This window comes from Mangifera indica, chromosome 11 (assembly GCF_011075055.1).
Source record: "Mangifera indica cultivar Alphonso chromosome 11, CATAS_Mindica_2.1, whole genome shotgun sequence".
NCBI classification, from domain to species: domain Eukaryota; kingdom Viridiplantae; phylum Streptophyta; class Magnoliopsida; order Sapindales; family Anacardiaceae; genus Mangifera; species Mangifera indica.
The window spans coordinates 12,537,434-12,562,373 of NC_058147.1; the positions used below are offsets into that span (position 1 = coordinate 12,537,434).

Below are 24,940 nucleotides of genomic sequence, written 5' to 3' on the forward strand. Positions count from 1 at the left end.
CTTTTTTTCTCGTATAAATATATGATGTAATTAGTCTTCAACAGTGTGAGTAATGAAAATGAGAACGTTTGAGTACTATTCAATTTTATATTTCTCTAATTTTTCATATATTCTTGCTTTTCGTAGCTATATTCTCTGTATTTTTTTTCTTCTTGAAGTCAGTTCCTTTGTCCTTTTTTTACGGCACTTTTCTCTCCTTGATTTAAAATTTTCTCTTGTATTTGTTTTCTGTTCATGGTATCAGAGTTACTGACTAACGTTAATGGTTGATTTATCTTGTTTTTCAAGTGCACTTAACACGCCGGAGAGGGGTTATTCGTTTGATCTTGCACCTGAGAAGACTATAACTTCATTTGGACACCTGTGATTGGCTAATTTATAACCGGTCACACCCAAGCTGGCAAAAGATAACTACAAATACTAGAGAGCACAAATCTTGTCGGTGCTGGGGTGTATGATATGGAAGACCATCTTACAGGTCTTATTCCTTGTTCTGATCCTTTTATAATTGTCAAGTCTCAGGGTTCCAGCACTTATAAGAAAAAGGGAAATTATTAAAAATGGCCAAAATACCCTCCTATTAAGCAAAAATGCCCAAAATCACTATTTTCAAGCAAAAATAGACAAATTCACTATTCCTAAGCAAAAATACCCATGACTTTTTTTAGAATGCCAAAAATACCCTTCCCTTCATTAAAAATACACTTATAAGAAAAATAATATTAGGGTAAAATATATGATTATGATAAGATATTTAATATTAGGATAAAATTAGGATAATATTTAATAAAGATATTATTAGGATAATATTTAATGAGTTATATATAAAGGGGAGTAAGTATTGAAAGAGAGGAGATAATTATTGTTATCAATAAAACTATGTGTACCCATTTTTGATATACAATTTGTGTATACAGATGATATGTCATCATGTGATTAGGTGATTCTGAATTAAAGATAAAATAATACCCAATTATATGATGATGCATCATCTATGTATATGAATTGTGTATCAAAAGTAGGTATACATAACATTATTCTATTGTTATTTCGATAATTTGGGCAACACTTGGCTGATTGGGAGGGAAAAGACACCTCTATTTGCCTTTGAGAGGAGTTGACATCTCTTATTGTCAACCATAATTATTCTTATTTGTAATATAAACATTGAGTTTCTATCAAAATGGTATCAGAGTAGTACAGGAATGAGACCAATCAATGCTATGCTAGATAAGGATGGGAGTTGGTTGTGGTTTCGACAACTAAAGGAATTGGAGTATGGAGATATGTTGGTAAAAGGAATATGTCTCTATTGTGATGGTAAATCCGAATCTGATCACAATTGTATATTCAAATGGTTAGCAGTGTTACTAGTGGACGAGGATGGATTTCATGACAATGTCATTTTGATAGTTAGCGATAAGAAATGAGAGAGGAAAAGTGGAACTGATTTTGCTGAGATGTAGGTTTCTAACGAAAAATAGTAGATTTCGATCACCAAAAAGTGAAATTGATAGATTTCAGCAACTCTAACCATGAATTAATTCGTTCTATTGAATTCACAAAGCCAACGATGGTCCAAAATGGTGATTTGACAATTTTTGGGGTAACTCATTTGATTTCATTGAAAAATCAGTTGTTTTTGGTGAACCCCAGCTACTTGAAATTGTTCATTTGCTAAAGATTTTGGTGCTAGGGATGAAGGTAGAATATATTGAAAGAGGAAATATGCGGTTGATTTTTTTTTTGGACAAGGGCAATTGGAATAATAGCAAAATGGGACAGGTTTTTTCAAAATAGGTAGGAAGAAATGTAAAAAAGTAAAAATAAAAATAAAAATAAAAATAATAAATCATCCCTACCTTGAGAACAAGGTGATTTTTGAGAGGCGAGTAATATTAGAACTTGATAATAATAATAATAATTAATTGCCATAATATTAAATTAGGATAAAATATATGATTAGGATAATAATAATATTAAGATAATATTAGATTAGAATAAAATATATGATTAGGATAATAATAATATTAAGATAATATTATATTAGGATAAAATATATGATTAGAATTATATATTTAATATTAGGATAATATTAGGATATTATATATAAGATCAGGATAATATTTGATAAATATATTATTAGAATAATATTTAATGAGTTGTATATAAAAGGGAAAGAGTATTGAAAAAGGAGAGGAGATTATTGTTATTTGGATTATTTGACTAGCCCTTGCTTGATTGGGAGGGGAAAGATTCCTCTATTTGCCTTTGGGAAAGCTCGGGTCCTAGCTTGTCTGTGATGTGACATGATTTGATCAACTGAATATGTGTGGGTAGGATTCATTTGGTTGATTTGAAACACTTCACCGACTTTGGACTTGTTTGCATATATATACCACTCACAATTTTCAGTCTTGCACTTAATTTCCCATCGTGTCTTATCAGACTTCTTGACCATAAATTGAAATCCTTTAAGTAAGGTAAATTGCTTCACAATATCTTTCAATTGTACTTTATTATGGAAAATATCACCAACCTTTACACCATTCTCCTCTTGGATCGATTTAGTACCACCTGATGATGTGGATAGCTATGGAAGAAAATCAGGAACTCACCTAAATGGATCAGTGGGGACATTATCAAAAAATGACCTAGAATAATTTCCACCACCTGAAATAGGATCTTCAAGCTATAAACTATTCATACCCTCGGTAACTGATGGCATATACTCGGATTCTACCTCTTCAGAAGGAATATCGGACATATCATTTCCATCAAAGTCACCTAAGTCGGGAATCCTATCTTTTTCTCTATGAGCCCATGAGTTTGCAATATACAATGGGTCATTACTGAAATTAATCAAGTTTTCCAATCATATTCTTTTTTCACCCCACTAATTTCTTTTTCATCTTCATCTTTATCTTCATCTTCTTCCTCCTGTCCTTCAATTGGGGTACATATTGTTAGAATATGCCCTAAAAACCAATCGCTTTAATTGGTTTTAAGGGTTGTATATCTTGCATATACATTATTAATAAAAGAAAAGTTCTGTTATACTTCACATGTTTTCAACGTCACTTATATATATATATGTTGTAGTTGTATATTACATTCATATTAACTACATGCATACGACATGTGAAAGGTCCCGATGAGTTTTAATAAACGTCATCAAATCGTTCCCTACATAGGCAATCTGTTTGGGCAATAGTATTGCATAGTGGGTGTGTGCTATATCACCACAGTATATCAATGAATGATATTAGACATGGTGGATATACACATGGGTAAACAATGGAACCATTTGATTGTTAGAGAACTGATCAAAGGTTATTTTATTATATTGTTTATCGAACGTGACCGCTGAACGATGATCACATGGGCATTAATATGTAGTCAATGATACATCGTGAATCATACTAGTGTATAGATCCTTTGACTTGAGATATCATAGTTGTGCTTCGTTCCGGAACATATGGTTCATACGGTGTATACCACGAAGCTAATCATGTCTCGTTCAGAAGCCGTTTTGATCATATGTTGCTTGAGCGAGAGGACAAGTGATGATCATACAAGGATCCGTCAGCTCGACTGCTCCCGAGTTCCCATACGAATATCGAGAAACATGAAAATCTAAAACACTGGCCAGTGTAGATAAAAGACCACAAGAAAAAAGTTTCGATGTGGCACGTTATGATGTATTACCTGATATTCGAAAAGATTAAATATTGGATTTTGACATTCCATGAATCCAAGCTTAATCGGGATGTAATGATGGAGGGATTGGACTACATGGTAAGTGTGAGTAAGAAAGGTTCATTTGATATTATGTGAAGCTTGTATTTCATTGTGATGTAGGGGTCATGGGACATTGCTAGATGATACCACATGATCAGTGGGAGCTTCATTTTGTAGCGGAAAATGAAGTATATCAGTTAACGACAGTTTTAGGTTATATAATGATATAATGAAACGTATCGTCCGATATGGGGCCCACGACTACATCACTATGAACCTTGAAGGTCACACCTATATTTCAAGGAAGAAAATGGCATTATGAAGCTGAAAATATTTATCCATGGTGGGCTAGCACTTTCCGAGGATAAAAATTGTGCTTTTCGAATAAGATTCGGAAAAGGGGCAAAATTGTCATTTTACACCTTTCAAATTGTTTAGAAAGTTAAAATGATTAATTTTGGGCATAAATGAATTAACATGTGTCAAATTCTCATTTCTCTTACTTTTCCACCAATGAGAATTAAACATATGTTTAACTTGATAATTATCAAGTTTTAATGCCATAAATTTGAGAGAAAATAAAGAAAAATATGCAATTTTTCTTTACTTCTTCTTCTTGGCCGGGAAAAAGTTTCTCCTTTCTTCCATTTTTCTTCCTTGCATGGTGTAAGTCAAGAGATCACTTATTTTAGTGATTCAAGCTTTCAAACTTCAAATCAAATTACAAGGTACAAAGTAGTTTACATGTTTATATATTTTATTTCTTGAAAAATCATGTAAACTTTTCAATACCATTGTTACATATGATGTGAACATAAATTAAAAATTTTAATTTTGTTGCCAAAATCCTTCACATATAACAAAAACAGAAATACATTCTTGTAAGTATTAAGACATAACAATAAGACCAATTGACATCTTCATCATTTTAGATCTGTACAGAGCAGTCGAGCTCAATTTTTCTTGACTTCATTGATAGTTGAAGGTAATTTTTCATTGAATCAATATTACAAAAATCCTTCAAAAGTTCAATAAATCCCTCAAATGTTGTTCCATAAGGAATTTTAATCAATTGTTTAAATCATCCAACATATTTCATTGTGTTATCGCCACATTGAATCGATTCTCCTTGGTAACAAATTGATGCATAATCATTAATTTTAATTATTAATCCAGCAATAACAAGTTTTTGGAAATAATTATTCATTTATAACAAAAAATCTGTAATAACTATGTAAAACAGTCTTACAATTATTAATATAAAAAACCCCTCATATTTTTTTAATATTTTTTTAACCCCTTATAATTATTTAACAATTTATGTAACCCCCTCGTATGTTATCTTGTATCAAAATACATCTATCTGTTCTTAACATTCCATTTAAAATGTTTTTACAATATTTAATATCAAAATACCCCTATATTTTTTTAATATTCCATTTAACTCTTTATAATTATCTAATATTTTATTTAACACTCTTGTATAATATCTTGTATCAAAATGTATATATCTATTCTTAATATTTCATTAAAAACATTCTTACAATGTTTAATATCAAAATACCCCCTATGTTTTCCTAATATTTCATTTAACCTCCAATAATTATTTAACAATTTATTTAACAGCCTTTTCTGTTACCTTATATCAAAATGTATCTATCTATTCTTAACATTTCATTTAAAGCGTTCTTACAATATTTAATAACAAAATACCCCCTATATTTTTTAATATTTCATTTATCCTTTCATACTTATCTAATATTTCATTTAATACTCTCGTATGTTTCCTATTATCAAAATACATCTATTCATTCTTAATATGTTTTTAAATCCTTCATATATTAGGAACTATCAAAACACCCCCATGTTTTTCTTAACATTTCATTTAACCCCCTATAATTATCTAACCTTTTATTTAACACAATTTGATGTTCTCTTGTATCAAAAAACATCTATCTATTCTTAACCTATTATTTAAATCCTTCATGTATTATGTAATTTCAAAATACCTCGTATATTTTTTTTTTAATTTTTTTACCCTCTAAAATTACCTAACATTGCATTTACCACCCTTGTATGTTGTCTCATATCAAAATACATCTATCTATTCCTAAAATTTCATTTATAATGCTCTTACAATGTTTAATATCAAAATGCCCCCCATGTTTTTATAACATTTCATTTGACCCCCCATAATTATCTAACACTTCATTTAATATCCTTGTATGTTGCCTTGTATCAAAATATACCTATCTATTCTTAACATATTATTTAAATCCTTTATATATTGTATAATATTAAAATACCCCCATATTTCTCTAACATTCATTTAACCCCTATATTATTATCTAATATTCAAGTACCCCATTTACATGACATATAAACAAGATTTAACAAATAAAATTAAGTTTTTAGATTAAAATTCGTATAAATACCTTTTTTTTACAAATAGCCTTTTTTAGATTCGAATTCTAAAATACGAATTTCTTCCGTTCGAACAAATTTATACTAATTGATATTGAGTAAAAATGAGAGTAAGAGTGAATGTTTAAGTGATATGAGAAGTGTGTATAATAAGAGTGACTGAGAGGGTTTATATACATGTGGTCAAGGGTAATTTTAGTATTTTATAAAAAGTTTACGGCATTTTTGTTAGGAATAGGGAAATTGGGCATTTTTGCTTAAGAATTGCGAAATTGGGCTTTTTTTCTTAATGGAGGGGTAACTTGGCCATTTAATATAATTTCCCCATGTCATTTATTGCAAACACCTTTAGTTTTTCATGATTATTATACGAAGGTCCCTAAGTATAATAAAATGGACTTTCGAGCCCATAAACTTTCCAAGGCTCTAAATTCTCCATTTAGAATTCAGACCGAATTTAACTTTAACAATCCTCTTGCCTCCATAGTTCATCAACTTCTTTTATGTGTGACCCATTGGCTTTTTTATGTTGTTCTAAAAGACTAAGAGATTTGTAGATTTTTTGGTTCATGAAGCTACTAATCCAATCGCCATCTACCAAATGGAGTTGTTGATGCTCCACAAACTATGTAATTCTTCAGTTATTTCTACAAATTTGTTGTCAATTTCAGGGAGGTAAATACTCAGATAATTTTACCATTGGTAAAATTCAGGACACAATAATTTTTCAATGAATATTTCGTTATGTAATACATAATCTTTTATAATAGGTTGAAATGCTCCTAACAAAAAAATTCTATAATATAAACCATAGTTTCAACCCTTATAAAATAAACAAATTAAATAATCAGTGAATCAAGAAATTTTCTTTGTACCAACAACAATCGCAGCCAGATGCAGAGACAATTCCAAACCTCACAGTTTCAGCTTGACTTCCCGGATAAAGATTAGAAGATTCCGATGGCGACACAATCCCACACATAATAAAATTGATTGTACCTTCAACTGGCCTTCAAGCTACTTCAACAACCTAAAACCCTCAGTTGGATTGCAAAACTTACACATCACTCCATAACCAGACTTCCTTTCAACCCAATAAGCACACACTTTCTCTGTCTTCCTCACTATATGATTAATATTTACAAAAGAGTGAATACAATTTCTCCACTGCTTCAATAGCATCATTTCAATCAGCAGCCCTGGGTGCTAAACCACCTGCAACCTTAGAAACATCTTTGTAAAAAATTCCTCTGAAAACAATAATAGGCACCTGTCAGAAACAAAGATGTGTCAGCGACCTAAAAAAGCACTCCTGGATTTAGGTTAGCCCACTTTGATGTGGGTTTCCCATCAGCGACTTAAGCAATTGCCAAGCTGATGAAACATTAGACCAGAGATGAGTGAGAAACATTTCATGTGGCCCAAGTCATCCCAACTCATTTAATAAAGGTGACAATATATACTACTAAATCGAATTTAGACATACCAACTTGGACGAAACAACCTATGATTGGCATCTTGGGATACATTCACAGATTCATCAACAATAATTAAGAATCTCAATCAAAACTTAAATAAATCCAACATTCACTCAAAATGTTACACTGGAACTTTGGATTGCAAACAATCATATTACCAAAGATTGGTCAGTGGTACTTAGCCGAAAAAAAATAAAAAAAAGAATGATTGGTAGTTGAGCTTCTACACCAGAACTTGAGTTTGTATGTTCCTAATGAAGTGGGACACTCAAAAGTTGAACATCAACATCACAAGAAAACGTGGAGTTTAGAAACACACAATACTAGTTAACGTTTCAGCACTAAGAACCCAAACAAATTCTAGGAAATGAGATTTCTATTAACGAAGATAATTGTTGGGAATCTAATTACAAAAGTCTACCATCGCATCGCAGGCCCAAAGGGAAAAATCCAGAAGGCAGCCCAGGAGGTGAGGAAGATAGCCCAACTGAGAGCAAAAGTGAAGACCATATGGGTGAGGGCAGTTTGGACAGTTCACAAAAGCAACTGAAATTAGTTGAAACCTCCTTCCCATAATTCAGAGGAGAATCCTTAGTGGTGGGATCCATTTACGGTTAGAAGGCTGCCTATATAATGGGGAATGCTTGGAATAGGAAGGGGGCGAATTATTATTCAGAATATTATCACTAAGTTGGTAGAGATAGTAGGAGAGGGCTGACTTTTGAAACCCAGCTGGACTATTGTTCATTTTCTATTTCTGTTTCTGTTGCTTTTGTTATCACCTTTTGTGGATTCTTGAATTTCCAGAGGAACTTATTGTTACATTCTTGGAACATTGTTGTAGCTATTTTTCACATTATGAATATGAAATGAAATATGATTACTGCTCTGTTTAATCTCATTACAAACATGGCTCAAGTTTGCAATAATATTGTTTAGGGATACCGGCTGAAGGAGCTATTGAAACCCTCAGCTAGGAGGTCAGTTAGTCGATCATTAAGGTTTGCAATAATATTGTTTAGGGATAATTTACAACCTCTCATTAAGAATCAGTGTGGAAACATCAACTATCGAGCAAGGAGAGAATGATGTCGAGAAGAGAGTGATGTCAATTATGACACAGTGGAAATTGACCAATTTGTATTTGATCTTGTTATAAAGGGGACAAAACAATGTCGTTTTGCCCAAAAAAAAAACAGAATTATGGTTTGGTTCAATTTCAAAACCACCTAAACCAAAACCCAAATTGTAAACCATTTTCCAAATTTTTTTCAACCCAATTCAAACCAAACTACAAAAAAAATTTAATGGTTCAATTTAGTTTTATGGTTTTAACCGTGTTTTGCACACTCTCATAAAAAATTTGTAGGAGGTACATACTTAGAGATAGATATACACTTGGTCAAATTCAAGACACATTGATTTTTCAATGACAAAATAATCCTTGAAACTAAGTAGCACTACTCAGTTCCATTTAAGGGTGTAATCAATCCGAGCCTTGTAAAGTAGTGCTTAGCTCAAGCTTCACTTAATTACATTAAAGGAGAACTCAAGCTCGCGCTTGAGACAAGAAGATTGATTCGATCTTGACTCAAAAAATTACATTCAAACACTTTAACTTTCAAAACAATATTATAAACCTCATAATTTATATATTTATCAATTACCTTTAATATTCAAAAATAAAAAATAAAATTTTTGGAGTGTAAATGCAAGATTTGAAAATTTTAGTAGAATATTGATATTTTACTCGAGTTGAGTCATCAATTTAGTGAGCCAACCAACATCAACCTCTAGCTCAAGTGTTTGAACTCGAGTGGTTTAAGATAAAGCTTGACTTTACTTAAATCAAGCCAAGCCTAACTTAAGATATCTAGGTCTTAAGCAACTCAACGTTGTTTACACCCTTAGTTTCATTATCCAATACACGATTTTTCATCAAAAGTCTTAAATGCTCCTAATAAAAAAAGTCTAAAATAATATAAAAAATAAATTAATTTCAATCCTTATTAAAGAAACAAATCAAATAATCAATGAATTAAGAAATTTTCTAAATACCAACAAATCAAAAACCAAGTAATCCAAAAGAACAATCGTGGCTAGACAAAGAGACAATACCAAACCCTCACTGTTTCATCTTGACTTCCTAGATAAATCTTATTAGATTGTGATGACAAAGAATCCCACACATATAATAAACCCATTAATTCAATGACAAAAATGACATCCGAAATCAATAAAAATTAAAAAAATGAAAAAAAAAAATTACTTAAAATGACACCCAGAAATCAGTATTGTAAACTTACACATCACTTTATAACCACACTTCTTTTTAACACAATAAGCACACACTTTCTCAGTCTTCTTCACCATCCAATTATAATTTGCAAAAGAGTTCATACGATTTCTTTACGGGTTCAATCACATCGATTTAATCAACAACCTTGAATGTGAAACCATCTACAACCTTTGATAACATTAAAAATGCACTTGTTAGAAACAAAGATGTGTCAGCCATATACTAACAGCAACTCGATGGTCACACTAAACCACCAAAAAATGAAGATATGGATTATAATTTGGGAATATCTTGGGTTGAGTATCATTACACTAATTTAATATCATTTTAGAATTAATTAAGTTCACAAAATAATTCATTACTTGGTGTACAAATAAATAATCTAACAGCCATCATGAAACATGTTAATCCAACATCAAAAAATACATAGACTCAACCATACTAGCACTAATGACTTCAGGAATTCTGATACTGTAATAAATAATAGACTTCAAGCGGACTACCATACTAGTGAGTTTGAATATTAACGTATTATTTAGTGTAATACCCTCATGGGTTTTGCAAATGAGGAGAGAAACTAGACTGAACATAGATAAGGATGCAAAATTCACCATCGACTATTCATCTTGCAACTTTACTCAGAATAACAGGATTGAAATGTGAATTGCAGTCAATAAAATATAACGATTTAGTTTAGAAATAACAACACTTGAATGTACCGAACTATTAGTTTTTTGAAAAAAAAAAATTGAATTTTTTTTTTTTAAAATGCAGGGACTGAAATTTAATATTTTCCTATCGAAAAACCTAACTTGCATTCCCTTACACAGAAACAGGTCCAACCTTTAATACCATTTAAATTTAGATTTTTGTTTTAATTTAGAAATCATGACCAGGATATTTCTTGGTTGACATGCACAATTTAAGGTTGACATGGATATTTATTGGTTGACCGATTTTTTTTTTTCCTAATAAGGAGACCGAAATTTCATATTTTCCTATTGAGCACTACAATGTTGGCACAAACCTTTACATAGAAACTTTGACATCTGGCAAGACTCTTGTGATAAGTTGTACTCCCTCAGAAAATGCAGTTACTTGACAATCAACTATCCGCAGGTTCTTGGTTTGAGAACGCTGGTAGCAAATTTAGGACTTCACTGTAGTTTTTATACCTTTGTAGTAAATCTAGAATAATTGAAGCCGTGGATGCATCTGGCTTCACATTTCTCCCTTTCATTTTGCGAAGAAGTTCTACCACTTTTGAAGCCTCATTATTTTGCAAGAAACCAGACATAAGAGTATTAAAACTGATGCAATCTGGAGCACAGTCGTTTTGTTCCATATCTGATAACAAATTACTTGCCATCTCCAACTTCCCTTCTTTACAAAGTCCATACAACAGAATGTTATATGTCACAACATCTGGAACAAATCCTTCATTGCGCCATCTGTTAAATAGTTCCAAAGCAATATTGAGTCTTCTTGTTTTGCACAAACCATCAATGAGACAATTGAAAGTAATGATGTCAGGATGAATGTTTCCGTTTCTTAAAGAATGAAACAGTTCAACAGCCTCCAAAACATAACCATTTTTGCAAAACCCATCAATAAGAATATTATACGTAATTAAATTGGGAGGAACATTACTAAGTTGCATCTCACCAAATAGTTTTTTTGCTTGTCCAACTTTACCATACATGAAAAAACCTTTTAGCAAGGTGCTAAATGTAACGATTGTTGGCTGAATTCCCTTTGAGGTCATTTCCTTATAAACACAAATAGCTTCATCAGCTTTTCGATTCTTACAATACCAATTGATCATCGTATTGTAGCTGACTACATTAGGTTTGCATCCCTTACTCAACATCAAAGAAAACAATTCCTTAGCATCATCAATTTTATTTGCCAAGCACATACCATCCATTAAAATATTGAAGCTAAAAACATTAGGCTCACACCCCTTACTTTCCATGGAATCAAATAGTTTTCTTGCATCCCCAATTCTACCTGCCAAGCAATAACCACTTAAAATTGCATTGTAAGTAATTGTGTTGGGGTGAATACCTCTATTAATCATTAGTTGGAGCAATCCATTGGCTTCATCAATCTTCCCATTCTTACAAAGTTCATCCATAACCACAGTAAATGTCACCTCATTAGGCTTTACACCTTCATCCGACATTTCTGCAAATAAAGTTTTAGCCTCCTCCCAATTAGATGTATTACACAATCCATAAATTAAAGTGTTGTAAGTAATCACATCTGGATTAACAGCCTTGGACTTCATTTCTGAAAACAGTTTCTTCGCCTTGTCTACTAACCCATATTTGCAAAGACCATCTATAATAGCAGCATAGCAAACAACATTAGGCTTGCAAATGACACCAAATTCACCATTCCCATTACTCATTTCATCAAATAACTGAAGGGCAACAGTGACATTACCTGTTCGACACAAGCCAGTGATCAAACTCCCAACTGTAACCACATCAGGCCTACATCCAACAGAAACCATTTTTCCAAACAATTCAATCGCCTTCTTAATTTTGCCCTCCTCACAAAGACCATTAATCAGCTAGTAAAAGTCACAGCGGCAGGGTAAAAACCCCTCCTAAAAATACTCCCAAAAACCACAAAACCGTCAGAAACCCGGTCCATTTTGCATAAGCAATTAATAACAATGCTCAAAGTAAACAAATTAGGCAACAACCCAGCTGAAACGAACCTCGTGTATAGCACAAGGAATTCATCGTAATATTTTTTCTTAATAAGTGCAGAAAACAAATTACTGAAAGATGACATACCAGGAGCGGGGTCCATATGAATCATGTAATCGAAAGAATCAAGAGCTTCATCAAGAGAAAAGTTACCCGACTTGCAGTTTACATGGAGGAAATTATCAAGTTTAGAAAGGTGTTTAATAATAGTGGTGCGTTTGGCTGATTTCAGTGACGAAGGAATGAATGAAGATGAAAATCTAACATTCAAAAATGATTTAAAGGAAATAATTGAAGTTTTAAGAAACATTTTCGAAGAGGGGATCTGTGAAGGGAGGGAGTTTGAAATTCCTTGGTGAACGGCCGTAAAAGAGACTTGTGCGATGCGAAATGTACAAGGACAGACGCATCATAAGTGTGATCCTACTCCTACGCATCGCAAATAATGTATAATTACTTATTTGTCCTGTTTTGCGATTAAGTGTAACAGTACTCTTTACAAATATTATAAATGTATTAATAATAAGAGTATAGTCGTCATTGTATTTAATAATATTAAAAAAATAAAATTTTATCTTTTTTGTTTAGTTTAATTTTAAAAACTCATTTTTTTTCATTATAGTTTTGAAAACTAACACTTCTTCTTGTTAGGGTTTCTTATTTTTAACTTATCAACCACCCCCTTAACTTTTAGAAAATCAAAGTTACACCCCACAACTACATTCTCTTCTTTTTATAACCTTTCTTCTCGGTCCGACGATGTAATTTTCATTTTATTGATGTTCTCTCCCTTGCCAATAATATTTTTGGCATCTTTATTAAAGTTTCAATTGTAAACGAGCAAAATCCTTGATAAAAGTGTAACCTTTTTTTGGTGATATTGTCACTCTTTTTTCTAGCAAAAGTCAACACTCTCCTTCGGTCATTGATGCTCATCACATCGGCTCAGTTCCCTCCCTTTGTGGAACTTGTTTCAACCATCCTTTTTTTTATGTGCACACATGATCGTTGGCTCGGTTCCTTAGTTTTTTGTTGGCAATGTTGATTTTCTTAGTTAACAAGATTAAACCTTGTTCCTTGGTTTTCCTTGTCGGCTAAAGATGAAGGGAGAAGTTTGTCGAAGACATAGGTGAAAGTATAATGCTTCAAAACTTAGGGGGTAGTTGTAAAAAAATATGAATAATATGAAACTCTTGGACAAGGGGAAAAAGTTAGTTGTCTAAATGATACATTCCTTCATCAATTTTTGATTTTTCATGTGTATGTATACATATATGTTAAAAAGGGTAAATTAATATAATTTACAATTAAACTAACAAATTTGAATAACAAGTAAATATTTAGATTTTTAAAAATTAACATATATAATTTTGTCAATGAACTAAATCTTGAGTGGGAATAAATCTTTTGCCCATTATAAAAATTTATTATACTGTAAGGTGCAGGGAAATAACAAATGCCTTATATATATATATATATATATATTTATGGTAATTAATTGGAAATAACAATGATGATTTATAGAATGAGCATAACATTTTAATCTTATATAAAAAAATTTGAAGTATAACATTTATTAAAACACAATGTATAATAGATAGAGAATTATTGATTAAGAGTTCAAGAGTTATGAACAGGATGATACAAAAACATTTTATTCCTAATATTATAGGTAGAAATTAATAAGGAAAGATCATAATAAACATATAAAGATTATAGTCAACACTATTTAATTTAATTTGATCTTGTTTTTGTTTGATATGATTTTGATTTGATATGATGTTGACTTTGATTTAATCTTATTATGATTCTGATTTGATTCTAATTTTTGACAATACAAAAGACACAAATGACCTTATGTGACACGTAGAATAGGTTATGGTGGATGATTATACAAAAAGGGTTCATAGTTGTTCACAAAGTAAAAAGTGGATTATATCCCTACGGTTTCAACCTGACTATGAAGAGGAAGGCCAAGTCATTAATGAGGAAGATGTGTACGCCTATGTACAAGAACGTGCGTCATGATCAAGGATGTTTGTGAGTAGTTAACCATGTACTATTGTACATTTGATAAGGAAGTAAAGTTGAGCTAAGTCATGAACCCAAAAATTCATAATGTTGTCCGAAGGATAATACTAATGTATATCATATATAGTCGTACTGAGTCATGCCTAAAGAGTGTAACAATATAGTTAGGCCATAAGAGAAAGAAAACTTAGGGTGAAAACTACTTACAAGTCTAAATTAAGTTAAGGACTCGAGATGCATGTATGTTTATACATGAGCATATCCCAATCAGTGTTATCATATTGAACCATAATCTTTCATTAGTAGATATGTTTTATGAGGGTTGTTACGAGAAGATACTTATAAGATTCTCTCTACATATGCCCATGGTAGAGCATCGCTCATTGTCAGTAGCACACAATATTCGTAGAAGGGTAAAGTAGCCCATAGTAGGGCCTACATATGATATCACAATACAATAATGTTTTCAAGGAAATGAGACTATATAATATGTTACATGACCAAGATGACAATTCTATGTTTTAACCTAATTTGATCAACACATAAATTTAAGTATTTAGTAAAAGTACAAAATGCTTTCACTTGAGTTTTCAAGTATTTAGAGGGAAAGTCATCTAAGTATAAGATCTCGAGTATATCTTAGATAACCAAGAGACTTTGTTATCATAGTTATGAGACCTTAGTGTTTTTTGAGATGACTATATGGGACAAAGGTTTTCCTAAGATAAAGTTAAAAAAGGACCGGAAGCACTTCTAATGACAAAGTCATTAAAGGTTGAAGTCCAAGAAAAGTACTTCTAATGACTAAGTTAGAGTGGAAGCAAGTCAAGGTTATAATGGGGATTAATTAAGTTTAAGTAAAACCTCAATACGACCAAGTAATTTATTACTCACTCCTCTACTTTTAATGTTTTTTAGGTAATGAGTGCTATGTATGAATTTATCTTGGTTTGTTACACACATTATTTAAGTATCTTTATGTATTTAGACATTCTTTGCATGTTTTCGCATCTAAATTTAATGAAGGGTATTTATAAAATTTTTTAAAATTATGATTTGATGGATAAACAGTTTTAAGTGTTATGCATGTTTATTTTAGTTTATGTACTTACGTTTGCCTTTGAAGGATAATATTTTTATAGGAGATGTTACATACACTTTTTTCACACAACAAATTCAAGATTCATTTTCTTAGTTGTAACAGACATAAACTCATTTTGAGCAAGTAAAAAATGTTAAGGACAAGCAAATAACCCGATTAAATGCTCTTCTAAATCGTGCGAACTAATAAAATAAAACATCTATGCACACTAGTAGTGATAATTTTTTCTAACAGTTTAGGATTGACTGCCTATAATTAAGCTCAACATAAGAATTACTTTTGATATGGGTTGAATGAGTAAATACAATATCATTAGACTCGAGGCTTCTATCAGATCTTAAAGTAGAACTAGAAGAAACCCATGAATAATCCATTTTATAATGCTGATCACAAAACAACTTTGATACCATGAAAGGTTTCGCTTGAATTTTAAAAAAGATTTAAAAAAAAGACAACAGACACTTTGACGAAAAAATATCTCAATTTTTTATTAAAGAAACGATTACAACTGTTTGTATTTCTATAAAAAAAAAAAAAATCGGACTAACTGATAGAAATATCTATTAAATCGAATCACTCACCCTCTGATCATGCTTTATGACTTTCAATGTTTTGTTAAGGTCAATTTTAGTTATTGTTGCTATTGGGATCTAAAAATGAACAACTTCTTATCTTCTTAAATAATTTTTTTTCTTTTTTAACTGTTGATAAGTTCTTGAAAATGCGCTTATCTATAGTGTTTTTCAGAATTTATTGTGAAATATTAGGTTTGATTTGAGTTTGAATGGGTGATTTTACCTATTATTTGGATAAAATAATATTGTTTTGTTAATGAGTTACAAATCTAAACCACAAATTCAAATAATTGATTTGAATTATAAATTCAAATCGAATCAAATTGAATCAAATCATGAATAAAGTCAAATAATTTTTTATTTGAATCAAACTTAAACTACTATTGATTTTAGCTCGAAAAATTTGAGTCAAACTCAAACTAAAAAGTATTCAAACTCAATCGGATTCGTAGCCATTCTTGCTTTCAGGACAAGATGGTTTTGTTTGGTCCCAATAAGAAAATCAAAAGCTCACCACTGAAAAACAAGGCTAAAAGCTTTTGTTAGGATTAGTCAATGATGATAAAAATAATTATAATAATCATAATATTAATAATATTATTATTATTAACATAATATTTGATTAGACGAAATATTTAATTAAGATAGTATTTAAATGTAAAAATTATACAGTGGTTGAATAAATAAATTAGAGAGGCAAGAATATTATTATTTATGTATTGTAGACACAGGCTACTATTGTTGAGAGTAGTTGGTTGCTCTTGCTACCGACATTAGCAGCATTTGCTTATTAGTATTGAAATAATCATTTTTCTACAAATTTGAATCAAAACATCATGATTATAAAGATGTGGAGGTTTGATTTCGCACAAGGTATAAGTGGAAAATTGGAGAAACGTCTAAGTAGTGTTAAACCTGAATTTAGCTCAGTCCGAATTTGTTTAATTTGCATTTGAGTCAAGAGGATCAAACTTATTTTTTAAGTCAAACCAAACTTGAGTTAGAGAAAATTTTACTCAATTTTATGGTTGGAGTTTGTAGTTCATTGATAAAATTATGTTGTTCTCCCCAATTATTAACTAACGTTATATTGTTTTTTCAATGAGTTACGAACTCAAATCACAAATCCGAAATATAAATTTGAATTATGAATTTGAGTTATAAATTCGAGTCAAACTCAAGTCATCCTTACTTTTAGCTTGATGAATTTGAATTAGATCATTTTATATTCAAACCAAATTTTAGGTGGAGAGTGTTCGAACTCAACTCATCCCCCCTTAGGTATAATGACTAACAAAATTGAAAGCTTGAGCAATAGGTGAGAGTAAAATTTATTTCCATTGTAAAAGCAAATAGAAACCAAATCATGACTGTCAAGGGGTAACGATGCCATCTTGATCGTGTACAATGAGCGATGAAAGAAGAATGAAGCTGATCTGGTCGACACAGTAAAATTTGACACAAAATCTGCTAGTTTAGACGAAGATATTAAGCTGACAATGAACCAAAAAATGGAATTGATAGAATTTGGGGTTCAGTTGATCAAATACGACAATCAAGAGGGCGGTATCAGTAGATTCGAGAATTCAGTTGTTAGATTCTGACTAGTTCTTCAGTGTTGGAATATTTGTTCTCTTGTTAAGAGGTTCCTAACCATTGTCAATACTGTCAATCTCCGCCATAGCCAAAAGCTACAACTAGTCCTAATCTCAGGAATTTTCCCAACGGATTCAACTACCTTGTGGGGTTTTATTCTAAAATGTTTTCATATTGGAGTACAGAATCCATACACATTGTGATTATTACTGCAAATTCTGCTCTATTTTTAGTGGTTTTCTTATGTATCACTCATTTACTTTCCCTCACCAAACGTACCAAACAGGTTAAACAAGACTATCCATATTCAAACCAGACCTCGCTTGCAAAACAAACATCTCAGAATATCACGCACAACCACCATGAATAAGCATTCTTGAAACCCAATTGGGATTAAAGTATAGTAGACGTTGTTCTAAAAGAGTAAAAGATTTGTAGATTTTTCGGTTCATGAAGCTACTAATCCAATCGCCATCTACCAAATGGAGTTGTTGATGCTCCACAAACTATGTAATTCTTCAGTTATTTCTACAAATTTGTTGTCAATTTCAGGGAGGTAAATACTCAGATAATTTTACCATTCGTAAAATTCAGGACACAATAATTTTTCAATGAATATTTCGTTATGTAATACATAATCTTTCATAATAGGTTGAAATGCTCCTAACAAAAAAATTCTATAATATAAAAACTACCATAATTTCAACCCTTATAAAATAAACAAATTAAATAATCAGTGCCTTAAGAAATTTTCTTTATACCAACAACAATCGCAGCCAGATGCAGAGACAATTCCAAAGCCTCACAGTTTCATCTCGACGTCCCGGATAAAGATTAGAAGATTCCGATGGCAACACAATCCCACACATAACTGCTCATAATAAAAAAACACCAAAAATAAACAAAAATTAAAAATGAAAAATGAAAAAGACCTTTAATAAAATTGATTGTACCTTCAACGGGCCTTCATGCTACTTCAACAACCTAAAACCCTCAGTTGGATTGCAAAACTTACACATCACTCCATAACCACACTTCCTTTCAACCCAATAAGCACACACTTTCTCTGTCTTCCTCACTATATGATTAATATTTGCAAAAGAGTTAATACAATTTCTTCACTGCTTCAATAGCATCATTTCAATCAGCAGCCCTGAGTGCTAAACCACCTGCAACCTTAGAAACATCTTTGTAAGAAATTCCTCTGAAAACAATAATAGGCACCCGTCAGAAACAACGACTTAAGCAAGCACTCCTGGATTTAGGTTAGCCCACTTTGATGTGGGTTTCCCATCAGCGACTTAAGCAATTGCCAAGCTGATGAAACATTAGACCAGAGATGAGTGAGAAACATTTCATGTGGCCCAAGTCATCCCAACTCATTTAATAAAGGTGACAATATATACTACTAAATCGAATTTAGACATACCAACTTGGACGAAACAACCTATGATTGGCATCTTGGGATACATTCACAGATTCATCAACAATAATTAAGAATCTCAATCAAAACTTAAATAAATCCAACATCAACAATAATTACAAAAGTCTACCATCGCAGGCCCAAAGGCAAAAATCCAGAAGGCAGCCCAGGAGGTGAGGAAGATAGCCCAACTGAGAGTAAAAGTGAAGACCAAATGGGTGAAGGCAGTTTGGACAGTTCACAAAAGCAACTAAAATTAGTTGAAGCCTCCTTCCTATAATTCAGAGGAGAATCCTTAGTAGTGGGGTTCATTTACGGTTAGAAGGCTGCCTATATAATGGGGAATGCTTGGAATAGGAAGGGGGCGAATTATTATTCAGAATATTATCACTAAGTTCATTTTCTATTTCTGTTTCTGTTTCTGTTGCTTTTGTTATTACCTTTTGTGGATTCTTGAATTTCCAGCGGAACTTATTGTTACATTCTTGGAACATTGTTGTAGCTATTTTTTACATTATGAATATGAAATGAAATATGATTACTGCTCTGTTTAATCTCATTACAAACATGGCTCAAGTATAGTTGATGAAAAGAATAGTGAGACTGAGTTTATATCTGTGATTATCTCCCATCTCCCTTTCTGTTGTGAGAGATTTGGTGATGTCGTTTTGATTGTTGTTGGAAAGGAACTGGGATTGTGAATTTGTAGAAAGGAGTTGTGCCTGGAACCTGCTGAATGAGCTACTGAAACCCTCAGCTAGGAGGTCAGTTAGCCGATCATTCAGGTTTGCAATAATATTGTTTAGGGATAATTTACAACCTCTCATAATGAATCAATGTGGAAACATCAACTATCGAGCAAAGAGAGAATGATGTCGAGAAGAGAGTGATGTCAATTATGGCACAGTAGAAATTGACCAATTTGTATTTGATTTTGTTATAAAAGGGACAAAACAATGTCGTTTTGCCCAAAAAAAAAAGAACTATGGTTTGATTCAATTTCAAAACCACCTAAACCAAAACCCAAATTGTAAACCATTTTCCAAATTTTTTTCAACCCAACTCAAACCAAACTACAAAAAAAATCGAATGATTCAATTTAGTTTTATGGTTTTAACCGTGTTTTGCACACTCTCATCAAAAATTTCTAGGAGGTACATACTTAGAGATAGATATACACTTGGTCAAATTCAAGACACATTGATTTTTCAATGACAATATAATCCTTGAAACTAAGTAGCACTACTCAGTTCCATTTAAGGGTGTAATCAATCTGAGCCTTGTAAAGTAGTGCTTAGCTCGAGCTCCACCTAATTACATTAAAGGAGAACTCAAGCTCGAGCTTGAGACAAGAAGATTGATTCGATCTTGACTCAAAAAATTACATTCAAACACTTTAACTTTCAAAACAATATTATAAACCTCATAATTTATATATTTATTAATCACCTTTTATATTCAAAAATAAAAAATAAAATTTTTGGAGTGTAAATGCAAGATTTGAAAATTTTAGTAAAATATTGATATTTTACTCGAGTTGAGTCATCAATTTAGTGAGCCAACCAACATCAACCTCTAGCTCAAGTGTTTGAACTCGAGTGGTTTAAGATAAAGCTTGACTTTACTTAAATCAAGCCAAGCCTAACTTAAGATATCTAAGTCATAAGCAACTCAACGTTGTTTACACCCTTAGTTTCGTTATCTAATACACGATTTTTTATCAAAAGACCTAAATGCTCCCAATAAAAAAAGTCTAAAATAATATAAAAAAATAAATTAATTTCAACCCTTATTAAAGAAACAAATCAATGAATTAAGAAATTTTCTAAATACCAACAAATCAAAAACCAAGTAATCCAAAAGAACAATCGTGGCTAGACAAAGAGACAATACCAAACCCTCACTGTTTCATCTTGACTTCCTAGATAAATCTTATTAGATTGTGATGACAAAGAATCCCACACATATAATAAACCCGTTAATTCAATGACAAAAATGACACCCGAAATCAATAAAAATTAAAAAAATGAAAAAAAAATTACTTAAAATGACACCCAGAAATCAGTATTGTAAACTTACACATCACTTTATAACCACACTTCTTTTTAACACAATAAGCACACACTTTCTCAGTCTTCTTCACCATCCAATTATAATTTGCAAAAGAGTTCATACGATTTCTTTACTGGTTCAATCACATCGATTTAATCAACAACCTTGAATGTGAAACCATCTACAACCTTTGATAACATTAAAAATGCACTTGTTAGAAACAAAGATGTGTCAGCCATATACTAACAGCAACTCGATGGTCACACTAAACCACCAAAAAATGAAGATATGGATTATAATTTGGGAATATCTTGGGTTGAGTATCATTACACTAATTTAATATCATTTTAGAATTAATTAAGTTCACAAAATAATTCATTACTTGGTGTTCAAATAAATAATCTAACAGCTATCATGAAACATGTTAATCCAACATCAAAAAATACATAGACTCAACCATACTAGCACTAATGACTTCAGGAATTCTGATACTGTAACAAATAATAGACTTCAAGCGGACTACCATACTAGTGAGTTTGAATATTAACATATTATTTAGTGTAATACCCTCATGGGTTTTGCAAATGAGGAGAGAAACTAGACTGAACATAGATAAGGATGCAAAATTCACCATCGACTATTCATCTTGCAACTTTACTCAGAATAACAGGATTGAAATGTGAATTGCAGTCAATAAAATATAACGATTTAGTTTAGAAATAACAACACTTGAATGTACAAAACTATTAGTTTTTTGAATTAAAAAAATTGAAATTTTTTTTTTTAAAAAATGCAGGGACTGAAATTTAATATTTTCCTATCGAAAAACCAAACTTGCATTCTCTTACACAGAAACAGGTCCAACCTTTAATACCATTTAAATTTAGATTTTTGTTTTAATTTAGAAATCATGACCAGGATATTTCTTGGTTGACATGCACAATTTAAGGTTGACATGGATATTTATTGGTTGACTGATTTTTTTTTTCCCTAATAAGGAGACCGAAATTTCATATTTTCCTATTGAGCACTACAATGTTGGCACAAACCTTTACATAGAAACTTTGACATCTGGCAAGACTCTTGTGATAAGTTGTACTCCCTCAGAAAATGCAGTTACTTGACAATCAACTATCCGCAGGTTCTTGGTTTGAGAACGCTGGTAGCAAATTTAGGACTTCACTGTAGTTTTTATACCTTTGTAGTAAATCTAGAATAATTGAAGCCGTGGATGCATCTGGCTTCACATTTCTCTCTTTCATTTTGTGAAGAAGTTCTACCACTTTTGAAGTCTCATTATTTTGCAAGAAAACAGACATAAGAGTATTAAAACTGATGCAATTTGGAGCACAATCGTTTTGTGCCATATCTGATAACAAATTACTTGCCATCTCCAACTTCCCTTCTTTACAAAGTCCATACAACAGAATGTTATATGTCACAACATCTGGAACAAATCCTTCATTGCGCCATCTGTTAAATAGTTCCAAAGCAATATTGAGTCTTCTTGTTTTGCACAAACCATCAATGAGACAATTGAAAGTAATGATGTCAGGATGAATGTTTCCGTTTCTTAAAGAATGAAACAGTTCAGCAGCCTCCAAAACACAACCATTTTTGCAAAACCCATCAATAAGAATATTATACATAATTAAATTGGGAGGAACATTACTAAGTTGCATCTCACCAAATAGTTTTTTTGCATGTCCAACTTTACCATATATGAAAAGACCTTTTAGCAAGGTGTTAAATGTAACGATTGTTGGCTGAATTCCCTTTGAGGTCATTTCCTTATAAACACAAATAGCTTCATCAGCTTTTCGATTCTTACAATACCAATTGATCAACGTAGTGTAGCTAACTACATCAGGTTTGCATCCCTTACTCAACATCAAAGAAAACAATTCCTTAGCATCATCAATTTTATTTGCCAAGCACATACCATCCATTAAAATACTGAAGCTACAAACATTAGGCTTACACCCCTTACTTTCCATGGAATCAAATAGTTTTCTTGCATCCTCAATTCTACCTGCCAAGCAGTAACCACTTAAAACTGCATTGTAAGTAATTGTGTTGGGGTGAATACCTCTATTAATCATTAGTTGGAGCAATCCATTGGCTTCATCAATCTTCCCATTCTTACAAAGTTCATCCATAACCACAGTAAATGTCACCTCATTAGGCTTTACACCTTCATCCGACATTTCTGCAAATAAAGTTTTAGCCTCCTCCCAATTAGATGTATTACACAATCCATAAATTAAAGTGTTGTAAGTAATCACATCTGGATTGACAGCCTTGGACTTCATTTCTGAAAACAGTTTCTTCGCCTTGTCTACTAACCCATATTTGCAAAGACCATCTATAATAGCAGCATAGCAAACAACATTAGGCTTGCAAATGACACCAAATTCACCATTCCCATTATTCATTTCATCAAATAACTGAAGGGCAACAGTGACATTACCCGTTCTACACAAGCCAGTGATCAAACTCCCAACTGTAACCACATCAGGCCTACATCCAACAGAAACCATTTTTCCAAACAATTCAATCGCCTTCTTAATTTTGCCCTCCTTACAAAGACCATTAATCAGACTAGTAAAAGTCACAGCGGCAGGGTAAAAACCCCTCCTAAAAATACTCCCAAAAACCACAAAACCGTCAGAAACCCGGTCCATTTTGCATAAGCAATTAATAACAATGCTCAAAGTAAACAAATTAGGCAACAACCCAGCTGAAACGAACCTCGTGTATAGCACAACGAATTCATCGTAATATTTTTTCTTAATAAGTGCAGAAAACAAAATATTGAAAGATGACATACCAGGAGTGGGGTCCATATGAATCATGTAATCGAAAGAATCAAGAGCTTCATCAAGAGAAAAGTTACCCGACTTGCAGTTTACATGGAGGAAATTATCAAGTTGAGAAAGGTGTTTAATAATAGTGGTGCGTTTGGCTGATTTCAGTGACGAAGGAATGAATGAAGATGATGATCTAACATTCAAAGATGATTTAAAGGAAATAATTGAAGTTTTAAGAAACATTTTCGAAGAGGGGAGGGAGCTTGAAATTCCTTGGTGAACGGCCGTAAAGAGATTTGTGCGACGCGAAATGTACAGGGACAGACGCATCATAAGTTTGGTCCTATTCCTACGCATCGCAAATAATGTACAATTACTGATTTGTCCTGTCTGTGATTAAGTGTAACAGTACTAACCCATAAGTACCCTTATATAAAACATTTAAAACTTTAATCCCTTTTAATTAATTACTAATGATTTGAAATATAAAATTGATAACCTCCTTTTAATTCAGTATATTTTATAAGAAACCTCTAGAATGATCTATAATTGAATTATGAAAGGCAAAACAAATTATTCTACCCAAGGTTTAGTCCACTTGTTAACTTTTAAAATTTAACAATAAAACTATGTGTACCCACTTTGAATACACAAATGTATACACATTTATATGTATCATCATGTGATTG

General features: G+C 31.8%; 2 protein-coding genes across 12 annotated transcripts; both read right to left on the minus strand.

The window, feature by feature from the left end:
- Positions 1-6,817: 6,817 nt before the first annotated feature.
- On the minus strand, positions 6,818-13,086 carry LOC123230208 (pentatricopeptide repeat-containing protein At1g62930, chloroplastic-like). 5 transcript variants are annotated; one of them, XR_006505033.1, is made up of 3 exons: positions 12,391-13,086; positions 10,970-12,285; positions 6,818-7,435 (listed from the first exon to the last, which is right to left on the minus strand). XR_006505033.1 is itself a non-coding variant. In XM_044656373.1 (3 exons), the coding sequence occupies exons 2-3, from the start codon at positions 12,458-12,460 to the stop codon at positions 11,048-11,050; spliced, it is 1,308 nt and encodes a 435-aa protein (XP_044512308.1). In that variant the 5' UTR covers positions 12,461-12,556; positions 12,750-13,086; the 3' UTR covers positions 10,222-11,047. The 5 variants fall into 5 exon arrangements, 2 of the variants coding, with proteins under 2 accessions (XP_044512308.1, XP_044512309.1); XR_006505032.1 differs by lacking the exon at positions 6,818-7,435 and adding an exon at positions 7,471-7,539; XR_006505031.1 differs by lacking the exon at positions 6,818-7,435 and adding an exon at positions 9,681-10,110.
- Positions 13,087-18,555: 5,469 nt separating this feature from the next.
- On the minus strand, positions 18,556-24,572 carry LOC123229166 (pentatricopeptide repeat-containing protein At1g62930, chloroplastic-like). 7 transcript variants are annotated; one of them, XM_044654804.1, is made up of 4 exons: positions 24,272-24,572; positions 22,491-24,021; positions 18,920-19,283; positions 18,556-18,837 (listed from the first exon to the last, which is right to left on the minus strand). In XM_044654804.1, exon 2 carries the CDS (start codon positions 23,979-23,981, stop codon positions 22,569-22,571), a length of 1,413 nt encoding a protein of 470 aa, XP_044510739.1. In that variant the 5' UTR covers positions 23,982-24,021; positions 24,272-24,572; the 3' UTR covers positions 18,556-18,837; positions 18,920-19,283; positions 22,491-22,568. The 7 variants fall into 7 exon arrangements, with proteins under 7 accessions (XP_044510739.1, XP_044510738.1, XP_044510737.1 ...); XM_044654803.1 differs by having other exon boundaries at positions 22,491-24,078; XM_044654802.1 differs by lacking the exon at positions 24,272-24,572 and having other exon boundaries at positions 22,491-23,806; positions 23,912-24,265.
- Between the last annotated feature and the right edge of the window lie 368 nt (positions 24,573-24,940).

Excerpts from the sequence above, each read along its gene's own strand:
- LOC123229166 (XM_044654800.1), bottom strand. The coding sequence starts at position 24,125 with ATGGACCGGGTTTCTGACGGTTTTGTGGTTTTTGGGAGTATTTTTAGG.
- LOC123230208 (XM_044656373.1), bottom strand. The coding sequence starts at position 12,460 with ATGGTTTCTGTTGGATGTAGGCCTGATGTGGTTACAGTTGGGAGTTTG. Across the intron at positions 12,286-12,390 it reads CACTGGCTTGTGTCGAACAG|ATGGTCTTTGCAAATATGGG; the intron begins GTAATGTCACTG and ends CTGCTATTATAG.